This window comes from Cupressus sempervirens, chromosome 5 (genome assembly GCF_028749045.1).
Source record: "Cupressus sempervirens isolate cs-2001-9-10 chromosome 5, ASM2874904v1, whole genome shotgun sequence".
NCBI lineage: Eukaryota > Viridiplantae > Streptophyta > Pinopsida > Cupressales > Cupressaceae > Cupressus > Cupressus sempervirens.
Window position 1 is genome coordinate 873,555,776 of NC_143122.1, and position 20,022 is coordinate 873,575,797.

General features: G+C 36.6%; 1 protein-coding gene across 3 annotated transcripts in view; it reads left to right on the forward strand.

The window, feature by feature from the left end:
- Positions 1-8,873: 8,873 nt before the first annotated feature.
- LOC149558710 (anthranilate O-methyltransferase 3-like) overlaps positions 8,874-20,022 on the forward strand; it is a 47,467-nt gene continuing 36,318 nt past the window's right edge. For all 3 annotated transcript variants that reach the window (XR_016352472.1, XR_016352473.1, XM_089786159.1), the window contains exon 1: positions 8,874-9,012. Coding sequence is in view for 1 of the 3 variants with exons in the window: in XM_089786159.1 (XP_089642285.1) it covers positions 8,947-9,012 (66 nt within the window). In the remaining 2 variants the exon portion in view is untranslated. The remainder of the gene's footprint in view (positions 9,013-20,022) is intronic.

The window sequence follows — 20,022 nt, forward strand, 5'->3', positions numbered from 1 at the left end:
CCTTTATTTGAGCCAAATGGGTATCCAAAAATGTAAAGACATGAAACAGAAACTAAGTTTAAGTACATTTTTTTTGGTGACACAGGATTGCCCTTATACCTCTGGATGCTCCTGCATCAGACACCCAGGGTAGATTGAAAAGTGACCCTGTCACTTTATGGATGGTAGAGGAAATCCCAAATGGGAAACCTCAGCTATTGAAATCCAAGTTGAGTCCTCGATCGGCCGTCCTTTCCATTTGACCAAATACTCTTCATACTGCCTGTTTCTGGTACTCCTACCCACACGATGATCTAGAATGTCTTCTATCTCCTCCTTCTTAGAAGCAGGAATTGGACATGGCTCTAAAACCAGCTCCTCATCTACACCATCATCATGATACTCTGTTAAATCTGCAATGTTGAAAATGGGAGAAATGTGAATACTATCTGGCAGCTCCACCTCATATGCATTTCCTGAGTCATGTTTCTTCAAAACTTTGCAGGGGCCAAATTTCTTCATTTTCAGCTTGTTGTAAGTACCAACTGGAAATCTTTCTTTTCGTAAGTGCCCCATGACTAGATCCCCTACTTGGAATTCCTCATGTCATCTCCTTTGATCAACCCTAGCTTTATACTCTTGATTCATCTTGATAATGTGTGCTTGAACCTCCTCATGTAGACGCTTGATGTGTTCAGCAAATTCCTCAGCTTCAGCACTTGTCCTCTCCCCTTGTTCTATCTTCCTCAATTCTAGTGCAGTCCTTGGGCCATTCCCATATACAATTTGAAATGGTGATTTTCCAGTACTCCTATTTACAGAGTTATTATAAGAAAACTCTGCCTGTGGTAGAATCAAATCCCATCCCTTGGGCTTATCTCCAACTAAACATCTCAGCAAATTGCCCAGACTTCTATTTACCACTTCTGTTTGGCCATCAGTCTGTGGGTGATGCGTGGAACTAAATTTCAAGTCTGTTCTCAACTTCTTCCACAATGTCCTCCAAAAATACTCCACAAATTTAGTATCTTTGTCAGAAACTATACTCCTTGGAAGACCATGTACTCTTACCACCTCTTTGAAAAAACAAGTCTGCAATATGGACAACATCATGAGTTTTGTGGCATGGAATGAAATGTGCCATTTTGGAGAACCTATCAACCACCACGAATATTGAGTCATTACCCCTTTGTGTCCTTGGCAATCCAAGAACAAAATCCATACTTATGTCCTCCCATGGCCTTGATGGAACAGGCAATGGCTAATATAGGCCAATATTTTGACTAAACCCCTTGGCAACTTGACAAACCTGGAAACTCTATACAAAATTATTCACATCTTGTGTAATTTGAGGCCAAAAATAATGTTCTCTAAGAATGGCAATGGTCTTATCCTGACCAAAATGTCCTGCCATCCCTCCACTATGTTTCTCCTTAATCAGATTTTCCCTCATGGAACTCCTTGGAATGCACAATTGACTACCTTTGAACAACATGCCATCCTAAATCAAATAGTCTAACCACTTGGTTCTATCTACAGTAACAGGTTCTTTACAAGCTTTCCATGCTTCAGCAAAATCAGGATCCTCGGGGTACAAATTCTTGAGTTCATCAAACCCAGCTACTTCAACCTGCATTGTTGTAAGCAACAACTGTCTCCTACTTAGTGCATCTGCAACCCTGTTAGATTTTCCACTTCTATGCTTCAACACAAATGTATAACTCTGCAAGAATTCTACCCACTTCATATGCCTTTGATTCAATTTACCTTGGCTATTTAGGTACTGTAATGCCTGATGATCAGTGTACAAAAGAAATTCCTTTGGCAATAAATAATGCCTCCGTTTCTTTAAGGCCTGAACTATTGCATAGAACTCTTGATCATAAACATAATACTTCTTCTTTGCATCATTCAATTTTTTACTAAAATATGCAATAGCCTTACCTTCTTGGCCTAATACAGCCCCAATAGCGCTACCACTAGCATCACAATCCACCTGGAATACTTTTCTAAAATCTGGAAGTGCCAACACAGGCTGTTCAATTACCTTCTTCTTCAACAATTCAAAACTTCTCACAGCTGCTGCAGTCCATTTGAACTCTTTTCTATCCCCTCTTATTGTATCACTTAGGGGTGCACATATGCCACTAAAATTCTTAATAAATTTCCTGTAAAAACTAACCAGACCATGAAATGATCTTACCTCAGTAGCAGACCTTGGAGTAGGCCATTCCAAGATGGCTTTTACCTTCTCTGGATCCATTTTGAGACCTTCAGGTGATATAACAAATCCCAAATAGACTAACTCCCTTTTTGCAAAGACACACTTCTTTAGATTAATTAACAATTTCTCTTCCCTTAGCCTTTCAAGGACACTACAAATATGCAGTAAATGTTCTTCCAAAGTCTTGCTGAAAATTAAAATATCATCCAAATAGACAATAACAAATTTTCCCAAGAACTTCTTAAGTACCTCATTCATGAGCCGCATGAAGGTGCTTGGGGCCTTCGTCAATCCAAAGGGCATGACTAACCACTCATAAAGACCCTCCTTGGTCTTGAAGGCTGTTTTCCACTCATCTCCTTCTCGAATCCGTATCTGATGATAGCCACTCTTCATATCTATCTTTGTGAAGTACTGAGCTCCACTCAAGTAGTCCATAAGATCATCCATCCTTGGTAAAGGAAATCGGTACTTGATGGTTATCCTATTTATAGCTTCGGAATCTGTACACATCCTCCACTCTCCATCCTTCTTTGGTGCAAGTACTGCAGGTACTACACATGGACTCAGGCTCTCTCGAATCAAGTCCTTCCTCAACAACTCCTGAACCTGTCTATTTATCTCCTTTGTTTCAGTAGGAGTCATCCTGTGAGCAGCCTTGTTAGGCAAACTAGCTCCTGGAATTAGATCTATCTGATGACTGATTTGCCTTATTGGTGGCAATCCATCTGGAACATTATCAGAGATAATATCTCCAAATTCCCCTAGTAAATCTGAAACTTCAAATGGTATTTCACTACTACCTTCATTATCTTTCCTAGGAATCAAAGCATAGCACATATGCTGATGTTTCATGCCATCTAAAAACTTCCTTCCATCAACAAGAGAAATCCTAGCACTGCTACATACCTTTTCACCTTCCTTTTTCATGGGCTTCAATTTGTGGCGAACTCCATCCTTTATTAGAGAGTATGTGTTTGCATGCCCATCATGTATTGCATGTCTATCAAATTGCCATGGTCTACCCAACAATAGATGGCAAACATCCATCGAAATAACATCACAGAGAACTTCATCATGGTAACTCCCAATTTTGAATTTTACTAAACATTGTTCACTTACCAGGACCTTATGATCATCTTTTACCCAAGAAATCCGATAGGGCTGGGTATGTTTCTCCCTCTTGAGCTTTAGCTTAGAGACCATCTCTTCTGATACCAAGTTATCAGTGCTACCACCATCAATGATCACATCACAACATTTATCCTCACACTTGCATCTAGTACGAAAAAAACTCCTCCATTGTCCTGGTTCATTCTCACCACTTAGTAGGACTCTTTCATTTACCAAGGTCTCTCCTCTTTCTGCATCCTCTGCATGTGATGATTGTGCATTCTCATCCACATAAGCAACCCTAACTTGGCCCTCAACTCTCCTATCTGTCCTTCCTTTTTGTTGAGGGAATTCAAAGGCACAAGACCTTCTTCATTGCAATGGAAATAGGTACCACGAAAGCCTCCTCTTCCTTGTCCACATCCTCTACCTCTTCCTCTTTGATTTCCAAAGTCTTGATCATGGGAGCGGTTGAAACCCTCATTCCTCTGGTTTCTGCTAGTACCCACATTTTCATTTTTCTTTTGGGTTTCATTGTGGCCTCCAGATGATCTACCGCTTCCCCTTCCTCCTTGAACGCACCCTCTTTGTCTTCCTTCAAACCTTTTACTCAGCTTCTCTTCAACTCGTAGGGAAAACTGGTATGCTTCTTCAATGCTGGTCATTCTTACCAGACTTAATTCCTCCTGGATGCTAGGTCGCAACCCACTAATATAATGAGCAACCTTCTCCTTATTTGCTTCTGCATGCCCCGCTCTAATCAAGAGTCGGTAAAACTCCTCTATATATTCTTGGACTGATCTTCCTGCTTGCTTTAACCCATGCATCTTCTTAAACAGATCAAGCTTGTAGTCCACAGGAATGAACTGCTTCTTCAATTTGTCCACCATGCGATCCCATCTTGTGATCTTATCCTTTCCTCTTCTAAGTCTTTCCAATTGAACCTCTTGCCACCAGATTTTGGCATGGCCTTTTAGTTTGGCCTTTGCAAACTTAACCCTATCTGGGTCCCTTATATCCTCATACTCAAAGTATTCTTCCAGTTCATTGATCCAATCGATCAACTCATCTGGTTTCAGATTTCCTGAAAATATACCCACATCAATTGTAGGTCTTTTCCAAAACTTAGTAATGGCCCTAAAAATCCTTTCCTCTACAGGATTCAAAACTTCCCCGTCAACTTCCTCTTCTAGTCCCATTACTTTCTCTTCATTTTCATCCTCACTATTGTCACCTGCGGCAACATTTGCTCCTCTACGAAGCTCCTCTTGCAATGCTTGTACCTGCCTCTGGAGGGCTCTAACCTCCTCAGGATCAATAGCTCTGGCCCTTCCGCCACACTCTCTTTGTGAAGGCATCTTCTAACTCGAACCCACAACCACATAGTCCTGGTGCAAACTGCCTCATAGTCGGTGCTCTGTCTACACACTCAGGAAAACCCGCTCTGATACCACTTGATGGGAACACAACCCAAGAACAGAATGGACACAATAGAAAAGGGAAATTATATTAACTGAGAAAATAAGCTAGTACAAATAGTACAAAGAAAATAAACTTCAGAACATGTCCTAAGGGCTTACATTAGCATAAATCTGGAGAATATTTCTCCTTTTAGCACCTCCTCTCAAACTCCACTCCGAACTACCTTTTACAATGCCAGAAATCTCCTTAAATAGACCCCGGAGGGTTAAGGACTAGGGGTACATTCTAGAAAGTGATAGTAGGCATCCATCGACGAAATAGAAGGTTTCGAAAGCTGCGTTAGAAGTCGGTGCAAATCTAGAAGAATCCAGAAACGGTAACCGAACTTTCGGGAGGCATAACTTTTGAACCGTAGCTCCGATTGACGAACCGTTTACATTTTCGAAAAGCTCTCAAAGCGCTCTATAGCCCTATGGACCAGCTTCGCTCGTCCCCCATTTTTTGACCCTTTTTGAGGTCATTTAATGCCCCAAACTTGACTTTGAAGCATTCTTAGGAGGTCTCCAAAATCCAAAAAATTGCAATAACTTTCAAACCGTGGGGCCTATTGACCTGATTCTTTTTCTGGAATGCTCTAAATCATGATTACATTCATCTGGCCAATTCACACCTTCTAGTTTACCGAAATGATGGCCCAAATACATGCTCCTATTTTTTTGGGATTTTCAAACGCACTGATAGTTGAACTATGAGAGTTGGAACAGTTATTTGAGCCAAATGGGTATCCAAAAATGTAAAGACATGAAACAGAAACTAAGTCTAAGTACATTTTTTTTTGGTGACACAGGATTGCCCTTATACCTCTGGATGCTCCTGCATCAGACAAATTGTTGTGAATAGTTTTCATCATACCTTGCTATAGCCTACATGTAGGGTACAAAACCTCCCTCCTTTAGCAGAATCCAAGTGGTTTGTCTTTTGGAGAAGTCCTCCAATTTAGTGGGCTCCAACTTGTTCATATCCCCACCCATGTGAACAACTTCCGAAGTGATATCCCCCTCTCCAATCTCAATAATTTTCATTTGCACCCAGAAAATCATGAAGGCGGGGCTAGAAATGTAGTAACCAACAATAAAAAGAACTATCTTTCTTATGCTTCACAAGACTGCAAATTCTAGAATGCACTAACCAATTTAAAGTATCATTACAAGGAGTGTAAGAAATCCACATGAAATACCTTTAAGATCTAGCCTTAGTCATAATGTGATTTCTTTCCGTAATCCTACCATAACATCAAAAAAGGATGGCACAAAATTTGAAGCCAGTATTATTAATTGCATCTCTTTCTCCGTGCCCATTCATAAATTGATCCACATAATCAAACCTTGTGAAACATCTTGTCAAACTCAAGATGATCTTAACTATCATAATGATAGCAATTAAGCCAAAATGGTCCCTTCTCCAAAATTGGAAGGTCATCTAACTTGATTTAGAGGAGTCTTTTCCCTATTAATTAGGGAATTTATAGAGTTGGGCAATGATTCAACACTCTTCTAGCTTTTTATGTTCTCAAAATCAAACCCCAAACCAACTAAGGCATCTGCCACTGCATTGCCTTCCCTATAGGTGTGCTATAAGTCATAATGCTCAAGGGTTGTGAGGTAATGACATATGTCACTCAATATGTGATGTAGGGCCCATCTAGGTTGAGTACCCCCTTGAATAGAGTCATTGATGAGTTTGAGTCCCCCTCTATTGTTAGTCTTTTCACTTTTAATTCCACAACAAATTTTAGCCCCCAAAGTAAGGTAGCAACCTCCACCACATTATTGGTTCATTGACCGAAATGTCCTGAGTAGGCAACCAACACATCACCCTTTTAATTCCCTAGTACTCCTCCAATTGTCGCTTGACAAACCACCACCCCCCCCCACACACCCCCCCCCCCCCCCCCCCCCCCCCCCCCGCCCCTTGGCAGTACCATCAAAATTTAGTTTGACCATAGACCTAGTGGGGGGAAACCAACAGGTATTTTTTCTAGCAACCAATTGTGAATTGTCAAAATTCTGGAAGTCAAGGAGAATATTCCACTTCCCAACAATATCCACCTCCTTCCTGCTCAGGGGTTTCTGTGGCACTTAAATTTTTTCTACCATAACATTCTTCGTAATGAGCTTACTCAAAATTTCTCCCACCGCTATCTCGCCCCTTTCCTCCTCCCTGAAAACCCTTTTGTTTCTCTCCATCCAACTACCCCAAGAAACATGTTGGGGGAGGAGATTCCAGAGGACTCTGAGGCATGGGTGGATGAAGGGGTAGTCCTAGTTCTCCACAAATTGTTTTGAACCTCTATTGGTGACCCAAGCCATCGAGGAATTTATTCCAGATGTAGGACCAAAGTTTTAAAGAATAGGGGCACTCCAAAAAGAGGTGAACAATACTTTCCTCATCCTCCTTGTAGAGATAGCATCAGTTAGTTATCTGAATACCTCTCTTTTAGAGGTTGTTAGTAGTAAGGATCGTACCATGCATGATTGTCCACAAAAAAAAAAGGTTTTTGGTAGTTACTATCTATTCTAGACCTTGCTCCAGCAAATTGAGGTTTGAGTATTCTAAAAAATAAGCTAGTAAGCAAAGCCAACCAAGAATGGACCACTAGTCCTCCTATCCCAAATCACCTCATCCCAATAGGCATGTATAGGGAGAGTGTGGTGGCACATCATTTCCTCCAACACTTTAACAAGGGGACCCTCACTATTAGGAATATCCAAGGTGGAAAACTATTTCCATTTCCTTTGATTATTAGGTGACAACAATGTTAGTTTCCCTACTAAGATTATTTTGTAGGATGACAAGGGCCTCTTCATTGAACTTTAGAGTGCTAGAGGTGCTTCAGGGTCCTAAATAGAGTAGTTATTATTCTATGTATTTCAAATTCAAAATCTTATTCTCATGTATCTAATCATTGAAATTTACCAAATGCTTAAGAATGTTTGAGAAGCATTGAGCCCATTTCACTAGATTAAAACAACATGTATGGAACCTCATTAATTCATCTTAATTTTGGCTTGCATTAAAATAAAGACTTTAGAATAGGTTAACTGAAACAAGATTTTATTACTTGAAAGTATGCTAATAGATATACATAGAAAATGTGAGAGCTAATGATAATAATAGAGTATACAGATTCTAGTCAAGTCTAAATTGTGATAGTAAATAATAAATACAATAAATACTATTTTAAAATGTTAAGATATTATTAAAAATATATCATAAATTCTTATACTTATCAAATTTCTTACTACTCGTAAGTATCTTAAAAATTGGTAGTAGCCTCTAAAATAAGAACTAAGTTTACATCACTGGGAAGAGATATAATGATACTATCATGTATTTGAATAATAAGTTGTACGCGATATTTTCTTTCACAATTGTGACAGCATTGCTGATGATGTCAGTACGATCCTTGGTGGGTTCCTTTAGAACTATTCAACTTCACTAGTTGATTGTACTTTTATGAAAGAATTTCATGTTCAAAATTAATTGATAATCAAATATGAAATGTGTATACCTTAAAATATGAGCTTATGTTTTAATAAAAAATATTCCAAATTTTTAAATTGAAATTTTTTCCTTCATGGAACTTCCTCTTCCTTAAAAATAGAAGAGTGAGCCTCCACAAGACCCTGCCTCAAAAACATAAAAGAATATATAACTGACTAACTTAAAAAAAGATTTTATAATATGAAAAATATATATCTAAAAATTAGAAGCTTCTGTTTTATTTAAAAAAATTTGAAATTGTCTAATTGAAATTTTTTCCTGTATGAAACTTTAAAATAAAAGATTAAGTGTCAACAAGAACCCTGCCTCAAAAATATAAAAGAATATATATATATATATATATAAAGAACTATATAAACTTATATTTCATTGACAATCAAATATGTAAACTTAAATAAGATAGGAGCTCTTGTCTTATTAAAAAGATACCAAATCGTGGGATAGCAATTATTATTTTTTATTGTACTTCAATGAAAAATGTGAAAGAGGAACAGTAGTCTCTGCAGCGTCGGCATATGACAGCAATTGCCTAATAGAAATGTTTATAAATAGAGACGTCTCATAATTGATGAGGCATACGCATTAGCCCTTCCCTGACTGAGCTTGTTTAGAACTAAGGCTCATAAGTCAAGGAAGCCATCTTAATGGAGCTGATGGGCATGAAGGGCGGAGATGGAGATTATAGTTATGTCAACAATTCTTCATTGCAGGTACAAAATACCCATTCATTTTCTTTTACTTCTTTCTGTATGCACCTGTTGGATACAAAACACCAAGTTTGAAAGATAGTTTTACTGTTCTTGGCCATTCTTTTTGGGTAAATCTGTGCCTGTTACTATTTAGACTCTTCATTTTCTAGAATAAGTACCTTCTACTGTACTCTCACGTCTTCTACCTGAAATAATGGGAACTCGCTGTTACAGTTAATCATGGTTCAAGCTTTGAATCCGAAATTGAAATTTAGTAGGAGAGAGTATCTGTTTTATAGGAGGTGAAATCCCACTTCAAGAGCGTATGGGTTTAGGATTACATTTAAAAAAAAAATCAGGATTAGAGAATTTTATTGGCAGTGTATTATTAAAAATATAGAAATTTAATCAGTTCTATTCTATATGGTTGGTTTGGTCTAAGTTTATAAGAAATGGAGAGTATTCTAAATAGAAGGATCGTTTGAAATAAGATGTATGAAAATGTTATACAATTTAAAAGAAGGAAAAAAATTATTTAAAAGATCTATAGCTTATGTAAAAGTTATTTTTGCAGCAAGTTAAATTGTGATATTGTTATCAGTATTCAATTATGTAGTTTTTTAAGCAAATTTATTGACCCATGTTTTATGAGTAGTAGTTTATAGAGTCCATTTTTCATGAAAATGAATGGAACACTTCACACTCATTGAATATAAGTGATACTCATAGAAACGAAGCACTGGACTTCTATTCATTATAATGAGAGATGGGTTCTGTGCTATTCGTGAAAAACGTGTCAAAGAGATTGAGTTGAATACTGATAGTAATATCACAAGATCTGTAGAAAATCATTATAGAACACTATTTAAAACAATTACAGAAATTTAATAAATAATATCAAAATATCATTGTTATATTGGTTAATAATATTACATGTTAGTTATAATAGATTATGACGAGTGCCTTACTGAATTGACATTCCTAATGGATGATGATATTGAAAACAAACATTATAACATCGTGTACTCTAATTATTAAATCTTTCACGCTATTGTACGTGGGGTGGGCTCCCTTCCATATAGGATTATAAGAGCAACTCAAAGCGTTTATATACCCCATACCAATCAAACCAGAGCTTTTCCAGACAAATACTCAGATGGGAAATGTGAATGAGAGGAGAAAGTAGTATATAAAACAACTCACCTTGTATGATCGGATTTTATTTTTCTAGTTATCCGCTAAAGTGAAGATCGAGGATAACATGAAATGTCTAATTTCGCCATCCATCAACTGTTTTATGACGCTATTAGAATGAAATATTTCGTCCCTTGAAAACACATGGGTAGAAATTGTATTCTACTGTAGCCAAGAAAGTGGTGCCCTTATGTTATATTGTTTAGAATTCATGGCTTTCCTGACAGTGATTTTCTTGACCGGAGGTTGTTCTCCACTCATTCGTATATAATATAATATATTTGTTAGAATCTTAATGTGACTGAAAACATTATTGAATTGGCTAATGCGTTGAGAACAACTCAAAGCGTTGATATATCCGCATGGTATACCTCCTGTAATCTTATTGCCATCTAGTCTCAGGACTCAAAGCGTTGAAAACAAGATTCGATTTTATAGAAAAATGATTTATTTTTCCAAAAGTATCCGAAGATAGTGATATTTCTGGGTGCCTCTCATTATCGATGTTATACTAATTAAGACTAACAATGTTGAAGAAAACGTGAAGGAAAAACATGTCCAATGTGTTTGCAGCGTCGGCATAAGTATAAGTCAGCAATTGCTTCATAAAAATATTATTAAGCCGATAGGCTTCACTCCTTGAGAGTCAATGACCGGATTGTCCGGATTTCCGGCAGTCTTACGCCGGCTGAAAGATTTGTGATGTCGGAAAAGCGAATTAACCACACAGCAGAGGAAATCCAACATAGAAATGAACAATGAGTATGTTCGACGAGGCGGTTCCATACTAGTATGCAAAGTAGGAGGAACGAATACCTAGGCACCACTCGTGTTTCAAGTTCAAGTTGCCCCCAAAATATCACAGTCACTGGAATTGAGAACTTTCACTGGAATTGAGAATTTGGCAAGATGTCCGCTTCCAAACAAACAAGTAACAATGATGGCAGGTTTGATGGATCAGAAACTTCTGTCTAAATGCACCGTTTGGCTTCCATACACTCGCACAAACCGGAGAGAGTCATATTTGCTCCACACTTGGGGCATCACAAATGCTCCATCAGAATATATTAATATTACTCAATGGATTCAATTTATGAATTAGGTTATAGGATGTCACACAACTCTGATTCTTGAATGACCTTTTTTTTACAACTGAAATGATTGCACATTTTCATGGTTCAAATATTATAGTGGACATTCGAATAGTCGTATTTTTTTAAAGAAAAGTAAGCAAAATTTAAATATGGTTCTTTTAAAAAAGTCATTACTACATTAGTGAGTAGTAGCTATCACTAAGTGAGAGTGAAAATCATACAGAAAATTAAATATAGAATTATTTTCTAAATCGTTATTTTATAAGTATTTAGTAGTTAAATGTGGAGAAATTATAAATAAAAATCTTCTTATTTTATGATTACTTATCTTAGTTAAATGTGGAAAAATTATAAATAAAAGTCTTGTGTTTACATGTAATTAGGATTCTTTTCAAAAGATCTTACTTTTCTCACTTTGAAATCTTTAGGAACAAATTTTTAACTAATAATTTTAAAAATTTATTGATATAATTATAATACACAATAAAAGGTAACACTTGTCATACGTAGCTTTAAAAATCCTTGACTAGAATAATGAAATATATAAGTATAATTCAAAATATAAAATATATATTTATTAACTTGATTATTGTCTTGCTAAAATGATGGAGGTAGGGAAAAAATACATTAATTAAACATATTATACTATTAAAATGATTGTGAATTGTGGTAAATTGTGAGTCTCTTATTTGAGAGGTCTTGGGTTTGAATCAACTCAAGCTTATCTAATAACCATAATAATTAATTACAAGAAATAATAATAACAAACCTTGGTTTCAGCCTCTCAGTGATCAACAAAAAAAAAGAGAAATATTCTAGGTTGTTGTAAAGTGTGTGTGTGTGTGTGTGTGTGAGAGAGAGAGAGAGAGAGAGAGAGAGAGAGAGGGGGGGGGGGGTTTATGGCATGTAGTGTTTAGAGACTAGAATGGTAGAGTTAGAGAATGAGACAGAACAATGAGGTTTTGGGTTGAAAGAGAGCAAGATATCAGACTATATAGGGTTCAAGGTTGAGGGCTTAGGGATTTAGGGGGGGGGGGGGGGAGGGGGGGAAGAGAGAGAGAGAGAGAGAGAGAGAGAGTAAGTTTAGTGTATAGGGTTGAGGTCATAGGTCTTTGAGAGAAATGGTAGTTAAAGGATTATATCTTATTATAGCTTTCAAAGAAGATTTAAGGTATTGCGGTAGAGAAGGTAGGAGTCAGATAATGAGAGAGAGGGAAAGATAGAAAAAAATTAATAAAGAGAAGTAAAAGGATTGATAAAGATAGAGACAAATGGATATGTAAAAAAAGGGAAGATGGAGATAGACGATAACATGGAGATAAAGATGTAGAGATGATAAAATAGAGCCAATTTTGAATTATTTTTCAAGATATCAAAGTGGGGGATATTAATGAAGGGAGAGATGGAATGATAAAGATTATGAGGTGATAGATAGATATATAGATAGATCAAAAAGAATAGATAAAATATAATATAGATAGAGAAAGGCTAAAGATTAAGATATAGGAAAGTTAGAGAGAGGTCTGAAGAAGAAATGAGTGTCTATCTATATGTAAGAAAAATATAAAGGTAGGAAAAAGGAGGTAGATAGAGAAATTATGAGTCAAATAGATATATATACATATAGAAATAGAAAGAGATCCATTCTCAATATAATCATTGATGAATACGTTTTGTTGGCCGTGTTTACGACAGTTAACAAGTGAAATTCTAAATTTGTCTTACTTGGGAAGAAATTTGTCAAACACAGCATGTAAAGCCAAAAAGAAATTACGAAAAACAAAATTCTTAGTTGTAATTGAGGCTCAAAACAACAGTCAGTAACTACTGCATCTTGGATCATTACAACCTTCATTTCAAGTTTTATTATTTCTATTTCAAATGAGAGACCTGGGTTTATGTAGTATAGATGGAGGAATATGTTTCAAAGAATTAAGCCCTATTTTTGAAGTAGGATGCCGCATAGCACAACGATAAGAAGAAATATTTTTTTGTGATATGTGATTTTCTTGTTCCTCCGACTTTTGCTTGCACAACTCTTTTCAGCCATGAAAGTAATCATAGTCTGGAAACTTACGCTTCTATAAACAAATTACAAATTTCAAATTTTTTTTAAGTTGAAAGATAACTAGTTTACTGAGAGAGGCATCGACAGAGGAGAGAGGGAAGTAAGCATAGTTGTACACAGGTTAGTAGTCCTCTTTCAATGCAATGAATTTGGGACTAACTAAGATCAGACTCATTGGGAGGACCTGCGATTCGTGCTCCAATATTCTTAGGCTCGTGTAAAAGAATACAAATGCATTTAGACTTGAGAGACTCATGACCTGTAGGGTAGCCTAGCCTACAGTGAACCAAGAAATCCAATGAAAGTTGAGTACGAATCCTTCAAATGGCTTAAATTTTTTGTCCCAACACATGGTCATGCTGGTTATGAGGAAACTTCATTCATTTATGCAGATCCTCCACAGTGTCTGGTGGAACCATGTCAGATTAGAAAACTCTGTTTGCTAACGACCAACTGAAGTAACAGAAGTTGCTGCCGTCGTCGTCACCGTCAGAGCAACTGGAGTGACTGACACTATCCTCTACAGATGAAGAGTGGGATGGTTGGGCTGATGATTCTTGGTCCAGATTAATGGGCTTGCTGTTAGATAACATAATTTTGTGAAACTCCATCTGTAGATAGCCCATCAATATTTTCATGAGTTGCTGCAAGTGGATGAGTTGGGAAGTGTTGGTGCCGCCAGCAGACAAATATTCCACGAGGCATTGGAGTTTTTCGACTGTGTCCATGTACATGCTCACTTCTTTTGGGGTGCTCTGAAAGAGCATTTGGCTTCTTTTGCCTATGTCCCATTTGGAAATCAATATCTCTGCTACGACTAACTTTTCTTTCATATCTTCAAAATTGTTGTTGTGTATCCTAAGCATATCACTGGTCATATTGTTGGAAGCATTTAGATATTCTTCACTATGATTTGTTTACACTGATCTAAATTCAGCCTTCTGCTGCTACTTGATTGATATTTGAAGTTTACAATGACAATAGTTCTGCAATTCGGGAAGGGTGAAGGAATCAAAGCGATTCTTGGAAATGAAAGAGCTCGTTTCCTGCCCAGTATTACTCTAAAAGTTACCGAAGAAGTCCCTTGGGGATTTATAGAAAGTGTAACACGCAAAATATTGAATAAAATACAATTGTATGACTTTGTCTGCCTAACTATATTGACTGGTCGGAAACTATTTTTAGGTAATGTTAATGTAGTATGCGGTCATAATTATATTGATTAACACATTGTGTCAAATAGAGGAGATGACCGAGAGGAAATATGCCAGGGGAAGGTTAGTTGTTTGTGTTCTTATTAAAATGTTTTTGTCACACGTTTAGCAATTATGATACACATTTTCATCCTATTTATGTCTTTTAAAATAATGCGAGGCTTTCTACTTGTAAAATGTAAATTCAACAATAATGCACCTGAATTAATGTCATCTAGAAATATGCATGAAAACCATTTGTCATAGTAGTTATTTCAATTTTGCTGCTTGGTTTATTCTTCATAGCTTTATTGGAGGCTTGAGTTCTATGAAGAGTTTTGACTTTATACTTTATTCATTATACAATGGAATTCTAGACTTGCGAAGCTTACTAACTATATTGAAGCAGAGGCTTTGTTCCACTTGTAGGAGTTGTTTGCTTTGTGTTCATAAGTTTGATGCACCATTCTTCATGAACAATTGATTTGGGATCAAGGATGCATATATTTATTTCTATTTCTTGTTAACTTATATATATTTTAATCTAAACTATCTTAGACTTGTATATGTATATCTATTTGAATTCTTATCTTTATAATTCACTATGTCCTAATACACGTTATAGGACTCTACCAAGTATGTTTACTTGTTACTTATAAGAAATCAAATAAAAAATACTTATCTATAAGGTTGAAAAAGAATATTTGCTTCTATATAAATATATCAATAAATAAATAATTTTATAACTCAAATGATTAAAAATTGATTTAGCTAAAGTATATATATCCTTTTTTTCAAATATATACATATTTTAACTTTTATAATATATAAAATATTTTAATAATTTTTAATATCAATAAGAAATAAAAATACAACCACAATCATACTAAAAAACTTTCTTATCATCTATCTCATGTATGTGGCCACTCCATCTCAAAAGTATTGTAAATCTATCTTATGTCTAATACTATCGATGTAATCCTTGCACCCTTCAAAGGTGCAAGTGCTCGTAAATAGAAACATCTCATAATTGAGGCATTTATATTACCCGTTTCTTAACTAAGCTTGTTCATAAGATCATTGATCACACATTAAGTAAAATGTTAAACATAAATAGTAATTTTTAAGCAGTTTATATTCAGTAATAAAGTTCATAAATTTAGAAAGTGATCTTAATGGAGGGGTTTGGCATAGATATAGTTATAATTATGCCAACAATTTGTTTTTACTTTTTTTTGTGTGCACCTGTTTGATGCAAAACACCAAGTTTGCAAGATAATCTTGCTATTCTTGGTAGGCCTAAAATTTGATGGTCGTATTGGTTATTTTTCTACTTTTGAGTCATATATGACAAGTTAAAAATTTGTGAGACTTATTATTTTCTATAATTTTATATTAATTTTAAGAATTTTTTTGAAATAAAAGTAGCCAAAACAAGGGGGTTGGCCCATTACAAACAAGTTGGATGACTACCAACAAAAAACCATCAGAACAAAACTAACCCCTGATGCTTTTAAAACAAAAATAGAAGAATATGCTAAAAAAATAGTAACTATAGGCTTAAAACAAAATGCATGTTAACAAGCAACATAAGTTTATACTAAAATTATAAAGATATCTACAGTCTTTAAACAAAATGCCTATTAACCAATAGAAGTCACTTAACAAAAACAAAGGTATGACAACCTTAAAACCAAAAAAGTCTATAAACTAGTGGATTAACAGTGTGCAAAAAAAAGAAGGTGGGAAGCCCTTAAGATTTCTTGACATCCTTCTTCCCCAGGAGGACATTCACCCAGTCTTCCACTAGGAAGTCATAAAGCAGCTTGGAATCCTCCCTAGGTAGGTCCCCATTAGCTTCCCTCAATAGGCACAGAGTGGTAGCCATCGCATGAGTGACTTTAACCGTAAACTTGGTTAACAGTCCCATTCTTTCCTCCAACACTTGAATTCTCTCCCATAGCTAATTACTAGCCTTATTTGAAACACTCAAATGTCTATCCCTTCCAGCCTATGAATCCTGCACAATAAGGGGGTTAGTGGCCTTTTTAGAACTTGCCTTAATAGGGGAGGAGATCATAATGGGGGAAGGCATCTTGTCCATCATTTTGCAAAATTGATCTTTAGTTAGGTCCACACACTTAGGCACAACCATCACCGAGACATGTGACACCTCCTTATTCTCCTTGCCATTACTCGAGATTGACCTAGAGCAATCAAAAATCTTTTCTTCAACCCCCTTCATACCTCCCTTACCAAAGTTAATAGTTTTCTCCTTCATTCTTCTTTTGTGGCAGCCTAAATCCTCAGAATCCAATTCCTCCTCCTGTGAGGCTCCCTCCCTTAACTTCCTCTTAGCTTGAGACTTAGCCAACCTTTCTGACCTCCTCCTTCCCCTTCTCTCCTCATCCTCTAACTCCATTTGCATTTTCTCCTTACATTTTCCTTTTTTTCCCCTTGGGGGAGGGATTAACTGGGGACCCACTGGGAGGAGGTTGAGGAGTGGGGGCTCTAGGACCAGTAATCCTAAGGGGGACCATTTGGGGCCTAGGGTTAAGGTGAACATGAATATCAACTTCCACAATCCTAGGGGGACCAAGGCAAGGTGAAATTGGTACAACCTAAAAATTAGACCCTGGTGCAGAATAGTAAAATTAACCCCCCTTCTCATTTAATCTTTCACATAAACAAAAAAATCTTCAATATCATGCAGCAGGAAGAAGGGAATTGAAAGAAAATCACAGTGTCTAAAATGGTTAAGAAGAGGAAACTGGTAGTAGTAGAAAACTCTGTACCTTCCTTCTAGGGTAAGATATTTCATCAGAATCATACAAACTTCGTTCCATGGGTCAGGCAACATGAAACCCCCTTTGTGCCAAACCGATTCCTCACCATCCTTGAAGAAACATTGCAGATTGGTTTCATTAGTCACTTGTGTCACCTTCTGCCATTTTCTTCCCCTCATTTCCATGCCCATTTCCATAGCAATCACCTCCTCTGAAACATGAAATGAGATACCATTAATGGTCACCTTGTGATTTTCCCATGAGTTAACAAACTACATAGAACAATTCTCGTCATGACCATTGAGGGTCTCCATGAATGAGACAAAACCACCCTCTCTCAGAATGTACCAGACCAAGGGTTCCTCACACTATCATCGATCATAGCTAATTCAATGCACAACAGGTCACCTCCCATCTCTATAATTTTTTCCTCTCCTTTCTCTCTATTCAAAACCTAGTCCCTAAAGAATACTTCACTCTTAGAAAGATAAAACCATAAATGGAGATTATAACTACATTTAATAGTAATAATGGAACCTGCCAAATTGGTGAGAAAGATCACGAGTTGGCTGCCATGATCTTTCCCCCAATCGTTTCCATCATTCCCAACATAACACAAATTTGTAAAATATAAATCTTTTTTCTGCATGACATATGATGATCCATAAAGAGAAATGAATTAAAAAAAACCCCATTTCAAATTTCCAATTTTTAGGTCATGAGTTATAATTATTTCTCATACTCAAGCCTTTTCTTAATACCACATAAGCATCAAGTACATTTCAACCTTGCCAGCTCAACAAGATTATATAAAGTAACCAGCTAGGATTCATCATTATTTATTTCCTTATTCATTAACTCCCTCACCAAATTTGGCAAAGCATTCAAATTCCTCCAACCTCTTAGCCCTTCCAGTTTTAAGCCAACTGTCGCCATGTCATCAGTCAAACTATTTCTCTCCCAAAAAATGTGATTCAAATCAAATCTATTGAGGGTGGCTAATAGGTACTTGATATCATTAATAATACTTTTGATAACCCATCCTTCCCGCATATTTCCTTTAACTATATGAATAATGACTTTAGAATCACCTTCAACTTGTACATCCTGCCATCCCACACTCAATACAAACTTTAAACCTGAATACAGAGCCATCACTTCTACAACATTATTTGAAACTTTCCCTAATGGACTAGCATAAGCCAGCAAAATCCTTCCCTTAAAGTCCCTAACAATCCCTCCCCTTGCCGATCCCTCCTTTCTGGTAGTACCATCAAAATTAAGTTTGACCCAATTAGCTGGCAAGGGTTTCCATCGATTTCTCTTTCTAGCCATAAGATTAGAGTTGTCAATCTCCATAATCCCATCCATCAATGACCAACACTTTGCAATTATTATCTCTAGGGTAGAAGGGGGGAATGCTAGTTTTCTCCAATTGCTACACCTAATGTTATCAACTATCAATTTGGAGACTATATCAACCATGACCTTCACCTCTCTCTCCTCATTTCTGAACACCCTGTTATTTCACTCCTTCTGAATACCCCAACACACCTGGGGGGAATAATCTTCCACAAGTTGATAAGCAAGGGGTGGGTGAAGGGGCCCTACCAATTCACCAAATGTACCACCTCTGCATTAAACACCCAATTCACCTCAAACTTTTGGAGGATTTCCCTTGACACCTTAGAAGCAAATCTATAGTGTAGGAATAGGTGGTTGATGCTCTCTTCCTCCCTCTTACACATATAACATCTATTAGGTAATTGGAACCCCCTTATGTTGTCAATAGTGAAAATTTTCCCATGGATAGTGGTCCACTAGAAAATGTTGATTTTTGAGATTAAATGGTTAAACCAAACATTTCTTTAGTCATTAGGCTCAAGAGATTTGTGGAACATTAGCCTATAGGAAAATTTATTTGAGAATTCCCTAGCCAAGGTAACCCTCCAAATGAACTCATCAGTCCTATCTCTTCCCAAGATCTTGTACTCTTCTAGCAAAGAATTCAGCTCATTAGTTAGGGTCCTTACTATCAACTCATTCCATTGCAACCTCATCTTCTTCCATTTTCTTCTCAGGCCAATATAATCCACAACCATTCTACCCCCCATGTCTTGGATTTTAAATTGAAGGGATCCAAATTTTGTTCTTAACAAAGGTTTATCTATAAGCCATGGATCCTTCTAGAAATTGATCTGGTTACCATTCCCCACAAGCCACCTTACACCCTCCCTCAAAAGGGTTCTATTTCTCATGATGTTACCCCAGATATTAGAGCCCATAGGAAGATCATTTCTCTAGGTACAATGAGAGAAATTAAGATTACCAAGGTACTTAGCTCTCATTATATTACACCAATTAGAGTCTCCCTTCATCAGATTCCACCCCACCTTTGTGAGAAGCACAGTGTTCAAATCAGTCATCTTCCTCTCTAATCCTATCCTATGCTTAGGTTTACAAACTATATCCCAACTAACCAAGTTTAATCTTATCTTCTTGCTTCCCCCCGACCAAAGGAAGTTACGTTGAATTTTTTCTAATTTATTGGCCATACATTGAGTAATTTTGAATATGGATAGGAAGTACACTAGTAATCCTTGGAGAGAGGAGATCAAAAGTTGTAGTTTACCTACACTACTCAGAGTTTTTCCTTTCCATCTAATCAACTTCCTCCCCATCCTTTCCAGAATGCT